Below are 16,556 nucleotides of genomic sequence, written 5' to 3'. Positions count from 1 at the left end.
AAAAATATATATTTTGAAGTTTTCTGAACTATTACTGTATTACTGGTATTACTGTGGGATATGTTTCCATAGCAGTTGCGTATTTGTTGGTCAATATTCTTAGCTGTGTCTATTGCTACAAAGATGCTTATTGCACATGCACTTATTGTCAGTACTTCAATGGGATTTTCAACCGTATTTTATATCACTACTTTGTACTTTTTACACAAATATTATCAAATTATATATTCAAAAGAAGAATCCGTACTCTTATTCTTATACATCATATTATATGTACCCAAGAATATGCGTAAAAACTTTTGTAGAATTATACATGTTTATCAGTATAAAATGTAAACTTTATATTTGTATATCAGAATAGGCATATGGATGTTACAAGTTTCTTGTAAAATTTTTTTTGATGGTCAAAAGCAGTTTATTTTTATGTAGATGAAATATACTTTAGCTATGAACTGAGTGTTTTAATTAAATAAATTTGATCACATTTGTAAAAAAAAAGTTATGTGAATACATATTTTATTTTGTGTGGATTTACCATGACCATATTTTATCACGCAGACAGTTTTGAGCAACTGATAAGTTGATTCAGATACTGTTGGTTAAAACAAATTGCATGCAAAATGAATTGAGATTTTCTACACCAACAGTTGGTTAGTTCATATTTTGACATGTGTAAACACTATGGCCTGTATTCTGAAGTCAGGTTTAACTTAGACCATGGTCTAACTCTGTGCTAAAATCATGGGAAGCCAAAAACTAAAAAAAAATCTGCTTATGCCGTATATCTCTTATATTTACTAATTGGTTTCCCTTTGCTTACATAATGGAGAAAATATTTCAGTTAACGTTTTGAGACAGTTATAAATGATTTGAGTGTCATAAGAGTAAATAATTATTTGATCATGTAGGCCTACTAATAGAAATTTGTGCCCCAATTTGCTCTTCATAGTTAAATGGTAATTTTAAACCAGGGTTTGATTTAAACCTGAGTTCAGAATACAGGTTACTGTCTCACACTCAATCAGCAGCACATTTGCATACCCACACTCATTCAGCTCATGTATACACACACACCCTTCCAGACACATCAAAGTATGCAAGTGTGCAACCTCTTCACTCTTTCAGCTTATATGCATGCACAACTTCCCACACAAGATCAGCTCATTGTGCACACCTTCCACACTCCATCAGCTCATGTGCACACACTTCCACACTCAATCAGCTCATGTGCACACCCTCCCACACTCAATCAGCTTATGTGCATACCCTCTCACAATCAATCAGCTCCTGTGCATACCCTTCCACACTCAATCAGCTCCTGTACATACCCTCCCACACTCATTCAGCTGATAATTCACACACCCTTCCAGACACATCAAAGTATGCAAGTGTGCAACCTCTTCACTCATTCAGCTTATATGCATGCACAACTTCCCACACAAGATCAGCTCATCGTGCATACCTTCCACACTCAATCAGCTACTGTGCACACACTTCCACACTCAATCAGCTCCTTGCACACCCTTCACACTCAATCAACTCCTGTGCATACCCTCACATTCTCAATCAGCTCCTGTGCACACCCTTCCACACTCAATCAGCTCCTGTGCACAACTTCCACACTCAATCAGCTCATGTGCACACACTTCCACACTCAATCAGCTCATGTGCATACCCTCCCATACTCAATCAGATCCTGTACATACCCTTACATACTCAATCAGCTCCTGTGCATACCCTCCCACACTCAATCAGCTCCTTGCACACTCTCCCACACTCAATCAGCTCCTGTGCACACCCTTCCACACTCAATCAGCTCCTGTGCACAACTTCCCAGGCTCAATCAGCTCCTTGCATACCCTTCCACACTCAATCAGCTCCTTGCACACCCTCCCACACTCGATCAGCTCCTGTGCACACCCTCACATACTCAATCAGATCCTGTGCATACCCTCACACTCTCAATCAGCTCCTGTGCATACCCTCACACTATCAATCGTCTTCTGTGCACACCCTCCCACACGCAATCAGCTCCTGTGCATACCCTCCCACACACTCAATCAGCTCCTGTACATACCCTCACACTCTCAATCAGCTCCTGTGCATACCCTCACACATTCAATCATCTCCTGTGCCTACCTTCACACACTCAATCAGCTCCTGTGCACACCCTCCCACACTCAATCACCTCATATACACACCCTCCCACACTCTCAATCAGCTCCTGTGCACACCCTTCTACACTCAATCAGCTCCTGTGCACAACTTCCCAGGCTCAATCAGCTCCTTGCATACCCTTCCACACTCAATCAGCTCCTGTACATGCCCTTCCACACTCAATCAGCTCCTTGCACACCCTCCCACACTCAATCAGCTCCTTGCACACCCTTCCACACTCAATCAGCTCCTGTGCATGCCCTTCCACACTCAATCAGCTCCTTGCACACCCTCCCACACTCAATCAGCTCCTTGCACACCCTTCCACACTCAATCAGCTCCTTGCACACCCTCCCACACTCAATCAGCTCCTGTGCATGCCCTTCCACACTCAATCAGCTCCTTGCACACCCTCCCACACTCAATCAGCTCCTTGCACACCCTTCCACACTCAATCAGCTCCTTGCACACCCTCCCACACTCAATCAGCTTCTGTGCACACCCTCCCACACTCAATCAGCTCCTTGCATACCCTCCCACACTCAATCAGCTCCTTGCACACCCTCCCACACTCAATCAGGTCCTTGCATACCCTCCCACACTCAATCAGCTCCTTGCATACCCTCCCACACTCAATCAGCTCCTTGCACACCCTCCCACACTCAATCAGCTCCTGTGCACACCCTCCCACACTCAATCAGCTCCTTGCACACCCTCCCACACTCAATCAGCTCCTGTGCATGCCTTCACACTCTCAATCAGCTTCTGTGCACACCCTCCCACACTCAATCAGCTCCTGTGCATACCCTCCCAAACCCAATCAGCTCATGTGCATACACTCCCACACTCGATCAGTTCATATACACACCCTCCTACACTCAATCACCTCATATGCACACCCTCCCACACTCAATCAGCTCCTGTGCATACCCTCCCTTACTCAATCAGCTCCTGTGCACACCCTTCCACACTCAATCAGCTCCTGTGCATACCCTCACACTCTCAATCAGCTCCTGTGCATACCCTCACACTCTCAATCAGCTTCTGTGCATACCCTCACACATTCAATCATCTCCTGTGCCTACCTTCACACAATCAGCTCCTGTGCATACCCTCACACACTCAATCAGCTCCTGTACATACCCTCACACTCTCAATCAGCTCCTGTGCATACCCTCACACATTCAATCATCTCCTGTGCCTACCTTCCCACACTCAATCAGCTCCTGTGCACACCCTCCCACACTCAATCACCTCATATACACACCCTCCCACACTCTCAATCAGCTCCTGTGCACACCCTCCCACACTCAATCAGCTCCTGTGCATACCCTCCCTTACTCAATCAGCTCCTGTGCACACCCTTCCACACTCAATCAGCTCCTGTGCATACCCTCACACTCTCAATCAGCTCCTGTGCACACCCTCACACTCTCAATCAGCTCCTGTGCATACCCTCACACTCTCAATCAGCTCCTGTGCACACCCTCCCACACGCAATCAGCTCCTGTGCATACCCTCACACTCTCAATCATCTTCTGTGCACACCCTCCCACACGCAATCAGCTCCTGTGCATACCCTCCCACACACTCAATCAGCTCCTGTACATACCCTCACACTCTCAATCAGCTCCTGTGCATACCCTCACACATTCAATCATCTCCTGTGCCTACCTTCCCACACTCAATCAGCTCCTGTGCACACCCTCCCACACTCAATCACCTCATATGCACACACTCTCAATCAGCTCCTGTGCATACCTCACACGCTCAATCAGCTCCTGTGCATACCCTTCCACACTCAATCAGCTCCTTGCACACCCTCCCACACTCAATCAGCTCCTGTGCATACCCTAACATTCTCAATCAGCTCCTGTGCACACCCTCCCACACTCAATCAGCTCCTGTGCATACCCTCCCTTACTCAATCAGCTCCTGTGCACACCCTTCCACACTCAATCAGCTCCTGTGCACACCCTCACACTCTCAATCAGCTCCTGTGCATACCCTCACACACTCAATCAGCTCCTGTGCATACCCTCACACTCTCAATCAGCTCCTGTGCACACCCTCCCACACGCAATCAGCTCCTGTGCATACCCTCACACTCTCAATCATCTTCTGTGCACACCCTTCCACACTCAATCAGCTACTGTGCACACACTTCCACACTCAATCAGCTCCTTGCACACCCTTCACACTCAATCAACTCCTGTGCATACCCTCACATTCTCAATCAGCTCCTGTGCACACCCTTCCACACTCAATCAGCTCCTGTGCACAACTTCCACACTCAATCAGCTCATGTGCACACACTTCCACACTCAATCAGCTCATGTGCATACCCTCCCATACTCAATCAGATCCTGTACATACCCTTACATACTCAATCAGCTCCTGTGCATACCCTCCCACACTCAATCAGCTCCTTGCACACTCTCCCACACTCAATCAGCTCCTGTGCACACCCTTCCACACTCAATCAGCTCCTGTGCACAACTTCCCAGGCTCAATCAGCTCCTTGCATACCCTTCCACACTCAATCAGCTCCTTGCACACCCTCCCACACTCGATCAGCTCCTGTGCACACCCTCACATACTCAATCAGATCCTGTGCATACCCTCACACTCTCAATCAGCTCCTGTGCATACCCTCACACTATCAATCGTCTTCTGTGCACACCCTCCCACACGCAATCAGCTCCTGTGCATACCCTCCCACACACTCAATCAGCTCCTGTACATACCCTCACACTCTCAATCAGCTCCTGTGCATACCCTCACACATTCAATCATCTCCTGTGCCTACCTTCACACACTCAATCAGCTCCTGTGCACACCCTCCCACACTCAATCACCTCATATACACACCCTCCCACACTCTCAATCAGCTCCTGTGCACACCCTTCTACACTCAATCAGCTCCTGTGCACAACTTCCCAGGCTCAATCAGCTCCTTGCATACCCTTCCACACTCAATCAGCTCCTGTACATGCCCTTCCACACTCAATCAGCTCCTTGCACACCCTCCCACACTCAATCAGCTCCTTGCACACCCTTCCACACTCAATCAGCTCCTGTGCATGCCCTTCCACACTCAATCAGCTCCTTGCACACCCTCCCACACTCAATCAGCTCCTTGCACACCCTTCCACACTCAATCAGCTCCTTGCACACCCTCCCACACTCAATCAGCTCCTGTGCATGCCCTTCCACACTCAATCAGCTCCTTGCACACCCTCCCACACTCAATCAGCTCCTTGCACACCCTTCCACACTCAATCAGCTCCTTGCACACCCTCCCACACTCAATCAGCTTCTGTGCACACCCTCCCACACTCAATCAGCTCCTTGCATACCCTCCCACACTCAATCAGCTCCTTGCACACCCTCCCACACTCAATCAGGTCCTTGCATACCCTCCCACACTCAATCAGCTCCTTGCATACCCTCCCACACTCAATCAGCTCCTTGCACACCCTCCCACACTCAATCAGCTCCTGTGCACACCCTCCCACACTCAATCAGCTCCTTGCACACCCTCCCACACTCAATCAGCTCCTGTGCATGCCTTCACACTCTCAATCAGCTTCTGTGCACACCCTCCCACACTCAATCAGCTCCTGTGCATACCCTCCCAAACCCAATCAGCTCATGTGCATACACTCCCACACTCGATCAGTTCATATACACACCCTCCTACACTCAATCACCTCATATGCACACCCTCCCACACTCAATCAGCTCCTGTGCATACCCTCCCTTACTCAATCAGCTCCTGTGCACACCCTTCCACACTCAATCAGCTCCTGTGCACACCCTCACACTCTCAATCAGCTCCTGTGCATACCCTCACACTCTCAATCAGCTCCTGTGCATACCCTCACACATTCAATCATCTCCTGTGCCTACCTTCCCACAATCAGCTCCTGTGCATACCCTCACACACTCAATCAGCTCCTGTACATACCCTCACACTCTCAATCAGCTCCTGTGCATACCCTCACACATTCAATCATCTCCTGTGCCTACCTTCCCACACTCAATCAGCTCCTGTGCACACCCTCCCACACTCAATCACCTCATATACACACCCTCCCACACTCTCAATCAGCTCCTGTGCACACCCTCCCACACTCAATCAGCTCCTGTGCATACCCTCCCTTACTCAATCAGCTCCTGTGCACACCCTTCCACACTCAATCAGCTCCTGTGCATACCCTCACACTCTCAATCAGCTCCTGTGCACACCCTCACACTCTCAATCAGCTCCTGTGCATACCCTCACACTCTCAATCAGCTCCTGTGCACACCCTCCCACACTCAATCAGCTCCTGTGCATACCCTCACACTCTCAATCATCTTCTGTGCACACCCTCCCACACGCAATCAGCTCCTGTGCATACCCTCCCACACACTCAATCAGCTCCTGTACATACCCTCACACTCTCAATCAGCTCCTGTGCATACCCTCACACATTCAATCATCTCCTGTGCCTACCTTCCCACACTCAATCAGCTCCTGTGCACACCCTCCTACACTCAATCACCTCATATGCACACACTCTCAATCAGCTCCTGTGCATACCTCACACGCTCAATCAGCTCCTGTGCATACCCTTCCACACTCAATCAGCTCCTTGCACACCCTCCCACACTCAATCAACTCCTGTGCATACCCTAACATTCTCAATCAGCTCCTGTGCACACCCTCCCACACTCAATCAGCTCCTGTGCATACCCTCCCTTACTCAATCAGCTCCTGTGCACACCCTTCCACACTCAATCAGCTCCTGTGCACACCCTCACACTCTCAATCAGCTCCTGTGCATACCCTCACACACTCAATCAGCTCCTGTGCATACCCTCACACTCTCAATCAGCTCCTGTGCACACCCTCCCACACTCAATCAGCTCCTGTGCATACCCTCACACTCTCAATCAGCTCCTGTGCACACCCTCCCACACGCAATCAGCTCCTGTGCATACCCTCACACTCTCAATCATCTTCTGTGCACACCCTTCCACACTCAATCAGCTCCTGTGCATACCCTCACACACTCAATCAGCTCCTGTGCATACCCTCACACTCTCAATCAGCTCCTGTGCACACCCTCCCACACGCAATCAGCTCCTGTGCATACCCTCACACTCTCAATCATCTTCTGTGCACACCCTTCCACACTCAATCAGCTCCTGTGCATACCCTTCCACACTCAATCAGCTCCTTGCACACACTTCCACACTCAATCAGCTCCTGTGCATACCCTCACACTCTCAATCATCTTCTGTGCACACCCTTCCACACTCAATCAGCTCCTGTGCATACCCTTCCACACTCAATCAGCTCCTTGCACACACTTCCACACTCAATCAGCTCCTGTGCATACCCTCACACTCTCAATCAGCTCCTGTGCATACCCTCACACTCTCAATCAGCTCCTGTGCACACCCTCACACTCTCAATCAGCTCCTGTGCATACCCTCCCACACGCAATCAGCTCCTGTGCATACCCTCACACTCTCATTCATCTTCTGTGCACACCCTTCCACACTCAATCAGCTCCTTGCACACCCTCCCACACTCAATCAGCTCATGTGCACACACTTCCACACTCAATCAGCTCATGTGCACACACTTCCACACTCAATCAGCTTATGTGCATACCCTCCCACACATGATCAGCTCCTGTGCACACCCTCCCACACTCAATCAGCTTATGTGCATACTCTCCCACACTCAATCAGCTCCTGTGCACACCCTCCCACACTCAATCAGCTTATGTGCATACCCTCTCACAATCTATCAGCTACTGTGCATACCCTTCCACACTCAATCAGCTACTGTGTATACCCTTCCACACTCAATCAGCTCCTGTACATACCCTCCCACACTCATTCAGCTGATGTATACACACACCCTTCCAGACACATCAAATTATGCAAGTGTGCAACATCTTCACTCATTCAGCTTATATGCATGCACAACTTCCCACACAAGATCAGCTCATTGTACATACCTTCCACACTCTATCAGCTACTGTGCACACACTTCCACACTCAATCAGCTCATGTGCACACACTTCCACACTCAATCAGCTCATGTGCATACCCTCCCACACTCAATCAGCTCCTGTGCACACCCTCACACTCTCAATCAGCTCCTGTGCATACCCTCACACTCTCAATCAGCTTCTGCGCATACCCTCCCACACTCAATCAGCTCCTGTGCATGCCTTCACACTCTCAATCAGCTTCTGTGCACACCCTCCCACACTCAATCAGCTCCTGTGCATACCCTCCCAAACCCAATCAGCTCATTTGCATACACTCCCACACTCAATCAGTTCATATACACACCCTCCTACACTCAATCACCTCATATGCACACCCTCCCATACTCAATCACCTCCTGTGCATACCCTCCCACTCTCAATCAGCTCCTGTGCACACCCTTCCACACTCAATCAGCTCCTGTGCATACCCTCACACTCTCAATCAGCTCCTGTGCATACCCTCACACTCTCAATCGTCTTCTATGCACACCCTCCCACACGCAATCAGCTCCTGTGCATACCCTCACACTATCAATCGTCTTCTGTGCACACCCTCCCACACGCAATCAGCTCCTGTGCATACCCTCCCACACACTCAATCAGCTCCTGTACATACCCTCACACTCTCAATCAGCTCCTGTGCATACCCTCACACATTCAATCATCTCCTGTGCCTACCTTCCCACACTCAATCAGCTCATGTGCACCCCTCCCACACTCAATCACCTCATATACACACCCTCCCACACTCTCAATCAGCTCCTGTGCACACCCTTCCACACTCAATCAGCTCCTGTGCACAACTTCCCAGGCTCAATCAGCTCCTTGCATACCCTTCCACACTCAATCAGCTCCTTGCACACCCTTCCACACTCAATCAGCTCCTTGCACACACTTCCACACTCAATCAGCTCCTGTGCATACCCTCCCACACTCAATCAGCTCCTGTGCACACCCTCACACTCTCAATCAGCTCCTGTGCATACCCTCACACTCTCAATCAGCTTCTGCGCATAGCCTCCCACACTCAATCAGCTCCTGTGCATACCCTCACACTCTCAATCAGCTCCTGTGCACATCCTTCCACACTCAATCAGCTCCTGTGCGTACGGCCCTTCCACACTTAATCAGCTCCTGTGCATACCCTCCCACACTCAATCAGCTCCTGTGCATGCCCTCACACTCTCAATCAGCTCCTGTGCATACCCTCACACTCTCAATCAGCTTCTGCGCATAGCCTCCCACACTCAATCAGCTCCTGTGCATACCCTCACACTCTCAATCAGCTCCTGTGCACACCCTTCCACACTCAATCAGCTCCTGTGCGTACGGCCCTTCCACACTTAATCAGCTCCTGTGCGTACCCTTCCACACACAATCAGCTCCTGTGCGTACCCTCCCACACTCAGCTCCTGTACACACCCTCTCACACTCAACTCATGTTCACAAGCTCTCACGTTCATCAGCTCATCAGCCCTCCCTCACTCAATTACAAGGGCATATAGGCTGGGGTGCACCCTCCCTCTGAGGCAGAGGAGTTTCGACACTGGCAAGCAAAACGAAATTTGTACCCCTTCTTCTGCTTTCAACAGCTGATTTTTCAAACTTTAGTTCCATCTCCCCAGGATGTGCACCTCCCATTGCTCAAACCAGCCTATGCCCTTGAAGTAATTAAGAAATTGAATTTTAAAATTTGGGCAATATTGTGGAAAACAGTTAAATACATGCTGTCATGAATTTTCATTAGATAGGATGATGAGATGTTATGAACCCACTTTCACTTTTCGCTTTATATGAAAATCATAATTTGATCGTACATGTGTGTAAAAACATGTTCCCATTCTAAAAAAAAGAAATTAGTTTGAGTAAAGATTATCTTGCAGAGTAAAGCAGTGAAGGGAGAAGACGAATTAAAATAATATCAAATAAGATACAAAAGAATAAATTATGTTGGAAGAACAAAGCACTCAGTACTTTGGAAACACTGCTTAGACCGTCACTCTAATAATTGTTTAAACTTTTAAACAATTTTAAACTTGATTAATAGTTTACACAACTATTTGTTTGAATATTTGGATTAAAAGTTTGAACAATAATCGACGGACTTGAGGGATTGACAATGACATGCAGGGGACTACAGTGCGTATCAAAAAAGTTTACACTTTGAAAAAGCCCTTGGAATTAAAGAGTATACAACATATGGGTATTTTTTCATATATAATCTTAGGTTTGGGTCTCGTCTATCCAATGAGTAGAATTTTTGACAGAATGTTACACTTGAGTGAGCACTGTTCATTTTGGTAAAGCTCTCAGAAATCTGTTTGCTCACAAATGGTTGTTTTTACGCTGTGTCAAGGGGAAAGGGCGAAATCGAACTTACCCTGTTTAACATTTATCACACATTTCCCTTGCACTTTTAGTCAATTGAAATAAAACGGATACATTCAAGCATTTTGTAACAATTTTGCCACCCAAAGTGAAATTTCAACACTTAGTAAGCACAACTTTTACCCTTTTTGTGCCAGCTGGATCTGAGGACATAACTGAATCTGAACAAAATTCTATATCGGACATCTCCAGCACTTTTCACTAAGTTTCTATCAATTAAAGTGGGTTCACATAATTTCATTTTTTATTTAATACTTGTTTCTCCACACTTTTACCAAACTTGAAAATGATTAGCACTTCGAAGTAAGAGTTAAAAAAGGTAAAATATAATTATCGTCAAATCAATTTTACTAGCTAAATTCCACTTGTTCTTCACGATTAAGGTCTACTTTTATTCGCATAACTATTTCAAAATTCTGCGCAAATCATTTTTTTCACTAACTCTTCAAAAGTAAGTGGTGCTCACTCAAGCGGAAATATTTTTCGACAGTTATATCGTCATTTGCTTGAATGGATCTGTACCAATGTTAAAATGTGGAAAAATCTTCAGGATATTACAAATATATAATTTTATAGGATTTTTTTCTAAGTGTAAACTCTCGTCACCTCTCTGATGTTACCATCACTGTTATCCCTCATTCCTCCATCAGGATCTCAATGGCACAACTCAATATTTTACAAAGAGCGCCATCAAAATTTTACCGGTACCGGTAGCGGTACAATAACAGCGGAGAGCAGAAAAAACTTATGTTGTTGCTCTCGATCTTTGCTGCATGCATTCCTGCCGCACGAGGATAAGGAGCTCGCTCTCTCCCGCGCCCGCCCGATCCGATCGACAACAGTGATGACTTGCCGAAACGACTTTGTCGCATCGAGACTGTGTGGCTGAGCTGAGACAGGTGGACAAACTCTTTGTGGAATTCCGTAGTTAGACCAGGTAAGTATTTTTTTTTTAGATCTGACAATGGGCATGATGCATGAACCTTATTACAATAGTAGACGAGAGTAATTGTTATTTCTTGGTGTCATTAATTTATCAATTTCTGGCCTCGTACCACGCACCCGCATACGATAACGGGGTATCATCACTACCGGCTGGTAGTGCAGTGGTCATGGTGGTGGTGGTATACTGGTTGCCGTTACCACTTCACTACCGGCTGGTAGCAGGTACAGTTCCCGAGGGCGTCGCTAATGCTAGGTTCACACCAACGCCGCTTTGATGGCGCTTTAAAGCGGCGTGCAAAGCGGTGGCAAAGCGTAACAAAGCTTAATCAAAGCGTAAAGACCGTAATAGAGCATGAGAAAGCTTTGAGCAATTCGGGACATTCGGCAAGAGCGCCAAATTTTTTTAAACTGTTTAAAAATTTGAGGCGATCTGTCACGGATTGAGAAAAGCGGGGAGAGCGTATTAAAGCTTATCAAACCGTCACAAAGCTTATCAAAGTCGTAGGAAAGCTTAACAGAGTTTAAGAGAGCTTGGTTCAAAGCGGTGACCCCACTTTTGATACTTTGCCCATAAGCCCTACAGTTAAGGATTCGTTCAGCCTGATTTTTACCGGTTACAGACCTTTGCAAGAAGTACTTATAACACAAAAACCACTGAATGTGATTTGGGTATTTTTGGATCAATTACTAAATGAAAAGTTGGTCTTTTCAATGAAACAAAAAATAATGAAAAAAAAACGACCAGAAGTGTACCGGGCATTTTTTAATAGGAAACCCTGTATAAAACATAATAAAATAGAAAAGGCAATAGAATAAATAATAAATAAATAGAAAACTCTTTTTAAAACTTCAAGTTTTCCATTTATGCTTTTTTATTATATTTCATTTTTTAATTCTATAATGTTTTATATTTTATTTCCTTTGTTTTATGTTCTCTTTTATAAAATTGATTTTCTAACTAATTTTTCAATTAGTAAGAAAATCAATTTGTAATAATTTGGAATAATCAATTTAACAAAAAATGCGTATTTTAAAAATCTTTAATCGCACATGTCTAAATTTCGAATTCTGCAACTTGATTCCTTTAATTTTTCACTCCTGATGTACAATAGTAGTATTATCTGATATTTAATGGGTAAGAAATCAATAAAGTCTGTATTTATATTTTTACAAGCAGATGAAATACATAACAACAACAATAACATCAATAATAATAATAACATCTTCACAAGTACACACAATACAAAAATTATTTCAAACTTGTATTAGAAATAAACGAATGTGCATATGAGAGTATGTTCTTATTTCTAGACACAAAAGTCTTTATCTTCATCATTTGCTTCTGACGATATCTGAGCCACTCCTTTCTTGACTCAATCAGGAAGTACCACCCCAGCCATTCTTTGTTGCCAGTCAACAGCACCCACTGGAGAGTATTCTCTGAGATGATCTCTCTGATGTCTGGCATCCACAGTGGCGAGGTTCCCCTTGCAGGTGGTTGCCGAACATCTTCCCAGTGAGGTCCACCTCCCCTGGCCCCTAGTGCGAAGCTGTGCTCTTCATCTTCGTGGTCCACCGCATTGGCTGCCAGCGCCACCCTCTTCCTCAGCTGGTTGTGGAGCACCACAGCAGTCTCCACCAAATCTCTGATGTTATCTACCTTCTGTTCCAGTGTTCACAACAGGCACCGGAACCTGTTGGTCATGATGCCAAAGGCATTCTCCACCACTCTTCTCCCCCTTGAGATCCTGTAGTTGCAGCCCGGAGTTGCAGATCCTCTGTTCATCTGTCATCCCTCTTCTGCTGTATGGCTTCATCATGTAGCTCTTCAGGGCAAAAACATCGTCACCCTGGATGAAGTAGGGGTATCAAGCTGATTTTCTCCAGGGAGGGGGCATGATGGGGGCAGCCCTATGGACCCATCTTCTAGGCATTCGAAAAGCTCAGAGTCAGACATGTGTCATTTACCTCCCAGCTCAACCCAGATGAACTTGTGCTCTGCATCTACCAATGCCAGCAGTGGTATAGAGAAGAAGCCCTTATAGTTGTGGTAGAGACTGATTGCTGGCTTCTTAATGGCTGTGTGTTTTCCATCCAAGGTACCAATTGCATGGGGGATATTCCATCTCTGTTCAAACTGCTGGGCAAGGGTGCTCCATGCTTCAGGGGTGGTAGGTATGTTGAAGATCTCATCTTTATATGTCTCTGCAATGGCCCTGCACACTCCTGGAATCAACTCTGATATGGTTGAGATACCACATCTGAAACCATATGCCAGTGATCTGTAGTTGTCCCCAGTGGCCAGATGTCTCAAGGTGATTGCCAGGCCAGCGGACAAAGGGTGCCTGTAGTTAGTCTCTTGCTTCTGGATGACTGGTGCAACTCTCGCAAGGATCTCATCGAACACCTCAGGGGTTACTCTGGTGAACATTGTGAAGGCAACAGGGTCCTCTAACCGCGGTTGTATGTCTAAGAGGATAGTGTACTGGCCATATACTGCTGTCTTCTTTCTTCAGTGAGCCATGGCCTGCTCCAGCAGCACCTGATGAATGGTCTTCTCCCTCCTGCTGGTAGTTCAATCTCCTCTTGTCTTTGCTGTTCTTTCTCTCTCCTCTGCCTCGAGGGCTATCATGTAGTTATATAGCATGGAGACAAAGGTCATGTCTACATCATAAGATGGTTCATAGTCTGGTACATATTGAACTTCCATATCTCGTTCTTCTGCCAAAGATGAAATGACTTCGTGTATCTGCTGCATCTTTATATACTCTGGATCAGAGTCGGGTTGCAATCAGAATCTCGAATTTTGTCATTGCGTAACAGAGCTTGACAGACCCTATCAGTGCACAAGAGATCTTGATAATCGTATCAGAGCGTTATTTAAAGCGTGATAAGCGCATCAAAGCTTATCAAAGAGTAATAAAGCATATCAAAGCGTGATTTAAAGCGTAATAAATCCTGACCAATCGGCATCATAGCGTGAGAAGCCGTGGCGATTCGGGAAATAATTTGTCGCACAAGCGGGGACGAACTTCGTATCAGAGCGCATCAGAGCTTATCAGAGCATAACATATCTGATGAGATCGTGAGATTTTTTAAAAGTTGGAAAAAAATGACGCCGAATTGATCGCCGATTTAAAGCGCGGCATTCGCCGTTGGTGTGAACTTAGCATTAGCTCCGACTCCGAGCTCCGCCTCTGGCGTGGCGGCTGAGAGTGAGAGCTCAATGACATGACAATTGACATGGAATGGAATGGATAGGGAAGAAAATGATTAAGAAGACAAGAGATTGAAAGAATATGAGAAAAACAAACAAAAACACCCTCTCACATTGATTCTTCAATCAAGTATTTGGAATCCAAGTTCTTTTGCATTAACTCATTGAGTGCTTCGTGCACGCTACGTATCCTACTATAACATTCCACACTCGTGCTCGCACGCCTACTGTTGACTGCTTTGTGCTTGCATTGTTTCCTACCCTCGCCTGCTTCGTGCATGACTGCGCACATTCGGAATTACAATCATTGTTACGCCGTTTTGCATTGTATTGCGCATCGCACACACGCCGTAATTAGCACTATTGTGTGCAGTGCGAACTCTGCTTTCTGACAGATCAACTTACGCTGTTTACATTCGACTTTTTCGAGCAATTCTACATATTTTACAAGATATGGCTCCGCCTCTGAGTGGGAAGAGATCTAGATTTTTTTATCCATACAAAACACTCCACGAAATGGTACTACTTGATACAACTCATATTTTAGCGGTAAAGATAATAACCAATCCATATAATGAGGACACCATTATAAGGGGTATGAAATTTCCTACAACTTTACTACACAATATTTTGTGGATAAACTAATCGTTAGAGAGTTACAAGCAATTGTAATCATGACTATTGAAAGGAGTGAATACGACTCGTGATCCCAAAATCAATGTGGCACAGGGGGGTTTTGTGGCTGGCACAGGGGATTACATGTAGCATCGGATTAGCACTGTGGCATTGGGTTAGTAGTGTGCGTGGCATGTTAAGAGTTAAAATAAAGAAATTGTCATCAGGAAATTGAAATGGAGATGACAATTGTAGTTGATGGTCTGTCAGAGAGCAGCAAGACAAAAATACTTTTCAGTTGTAACATGTTTGAAAAAGCCAGGATTCGATCCCCACCTCATGTCATATGTACAATAACGAAGGCAGGGAAGCTTTCCTAAGTGCAGTTCACATGATGAGAATTCACAATTTGTGATGGTCTTATGATTTTAAATTGTAAAAAACTAAAACAAGCCATGAATTACTAAAAAATGAACATCCCCTCGTGCAAGCTACATAACACAAACCATATGGCTGAGGGTTCATAGGAATTTGACCATCAATTAACTTTGTAAGATTTTTTTTCTGAAATAAGTATAATTGATGCAAAAATACAATATTCATTATCATTCATCCCTGTTCTCGGTCAAGTTAAAAGAAAAATAAGCATAGATGATGACCAGTAATTGGTTACTTTGAATATGTGTTGACTCATGATATTACGGGTTGGCGGTACCATGTCGTGCGAGATGCGAAGCATCCATGTCCTCTCAAACCAAAAAGTTACCACCCTCCTTGATCAAACCATGGACCGACAACAAATTATGTCTGTTCTCAAACCACCATATAGTGGTGAAATGTGTTTGGCAATGCATGGATGATTGCTTTTGTTTATGTTTCCTTGATCTAGTGGATAAGTGCTTGATTATTATGCTCAGTCACTTCAATAATGATAGTAATGGTATATTTACCCAGGGTAGCCACTTCAGTTCCTCATACACTATATTGTTAAAGAACAAGTCCACCCTAACAAAAAGTCGATCTGAATAAGAAGAGAAAAATGTAACGAGCATAGCACTGAAAATTTCATCAAAATGGGATGTAAAATAAGAAAGTTATGATATTTTAAAATTTTGCTTAATTTCACAAAACAGTTATATGCACATCCTTGTCAGTATGCAAATGAGGAGACTGATGAC

At 45.3% G+C, this 16,556-nt stretch overlaps 2 protein-coding genes across 3 annotated transcripts in view; one reads left to right on the top strand and one right to left on the bottom strand.

Annotated features, from left to right (window-relative positions):
- Positions 1–11,380: 11,380 nt before the first annotated feature.
- LOC121418684 (rho GTPase-activating protein 18-like) overlaps positions 11,381–16,556 on the top strand; it is a 128,854-nt gene continuing 123,678 nt past the window's right edge. For both annotated transcript variants that reach the window (XM_041612690.1, XM_041612670.1), the window contains exon 1: positions 11,381–11,538. The gene's annotated coding sequence lies outside the window, so the exon portion shown is untranslated. The remainder of the gene's footprint in view (positions 11,539–16,556) is intronic.
- On the bottom strand, positions 13,507–13,977 carry LOC121431315. Its single transcript, XM_041628830.1, has one exon. It carries the CDS (start codon positions 13,975–13,977, stop codon positions 13,507–13,509), a length of 471 nt encoding a protein of 156 aa, XP_041484764.1.

The sequence above is a fragment of the Lytechinus variegatus genome, chromosome 1 (assembly GCF_018143015.1).
Source record: "Lytechinus variegatus isolate NC3 chromosome 1, Lvar_3.0, whole genome shotgun sequence".
Lineage (NCBI taxonomy): Eukaryota > Metazoa > Echinodermata > Echinoidea > Temnopleuroida > Toxopneustidae > Lytechinus > Lytechinus variegatus.
The sequence above is the reverse complement of the archived record's forward strand: the minus strand, read 5'-3'. Positions and strand labels throughout refer to the sequence as shown.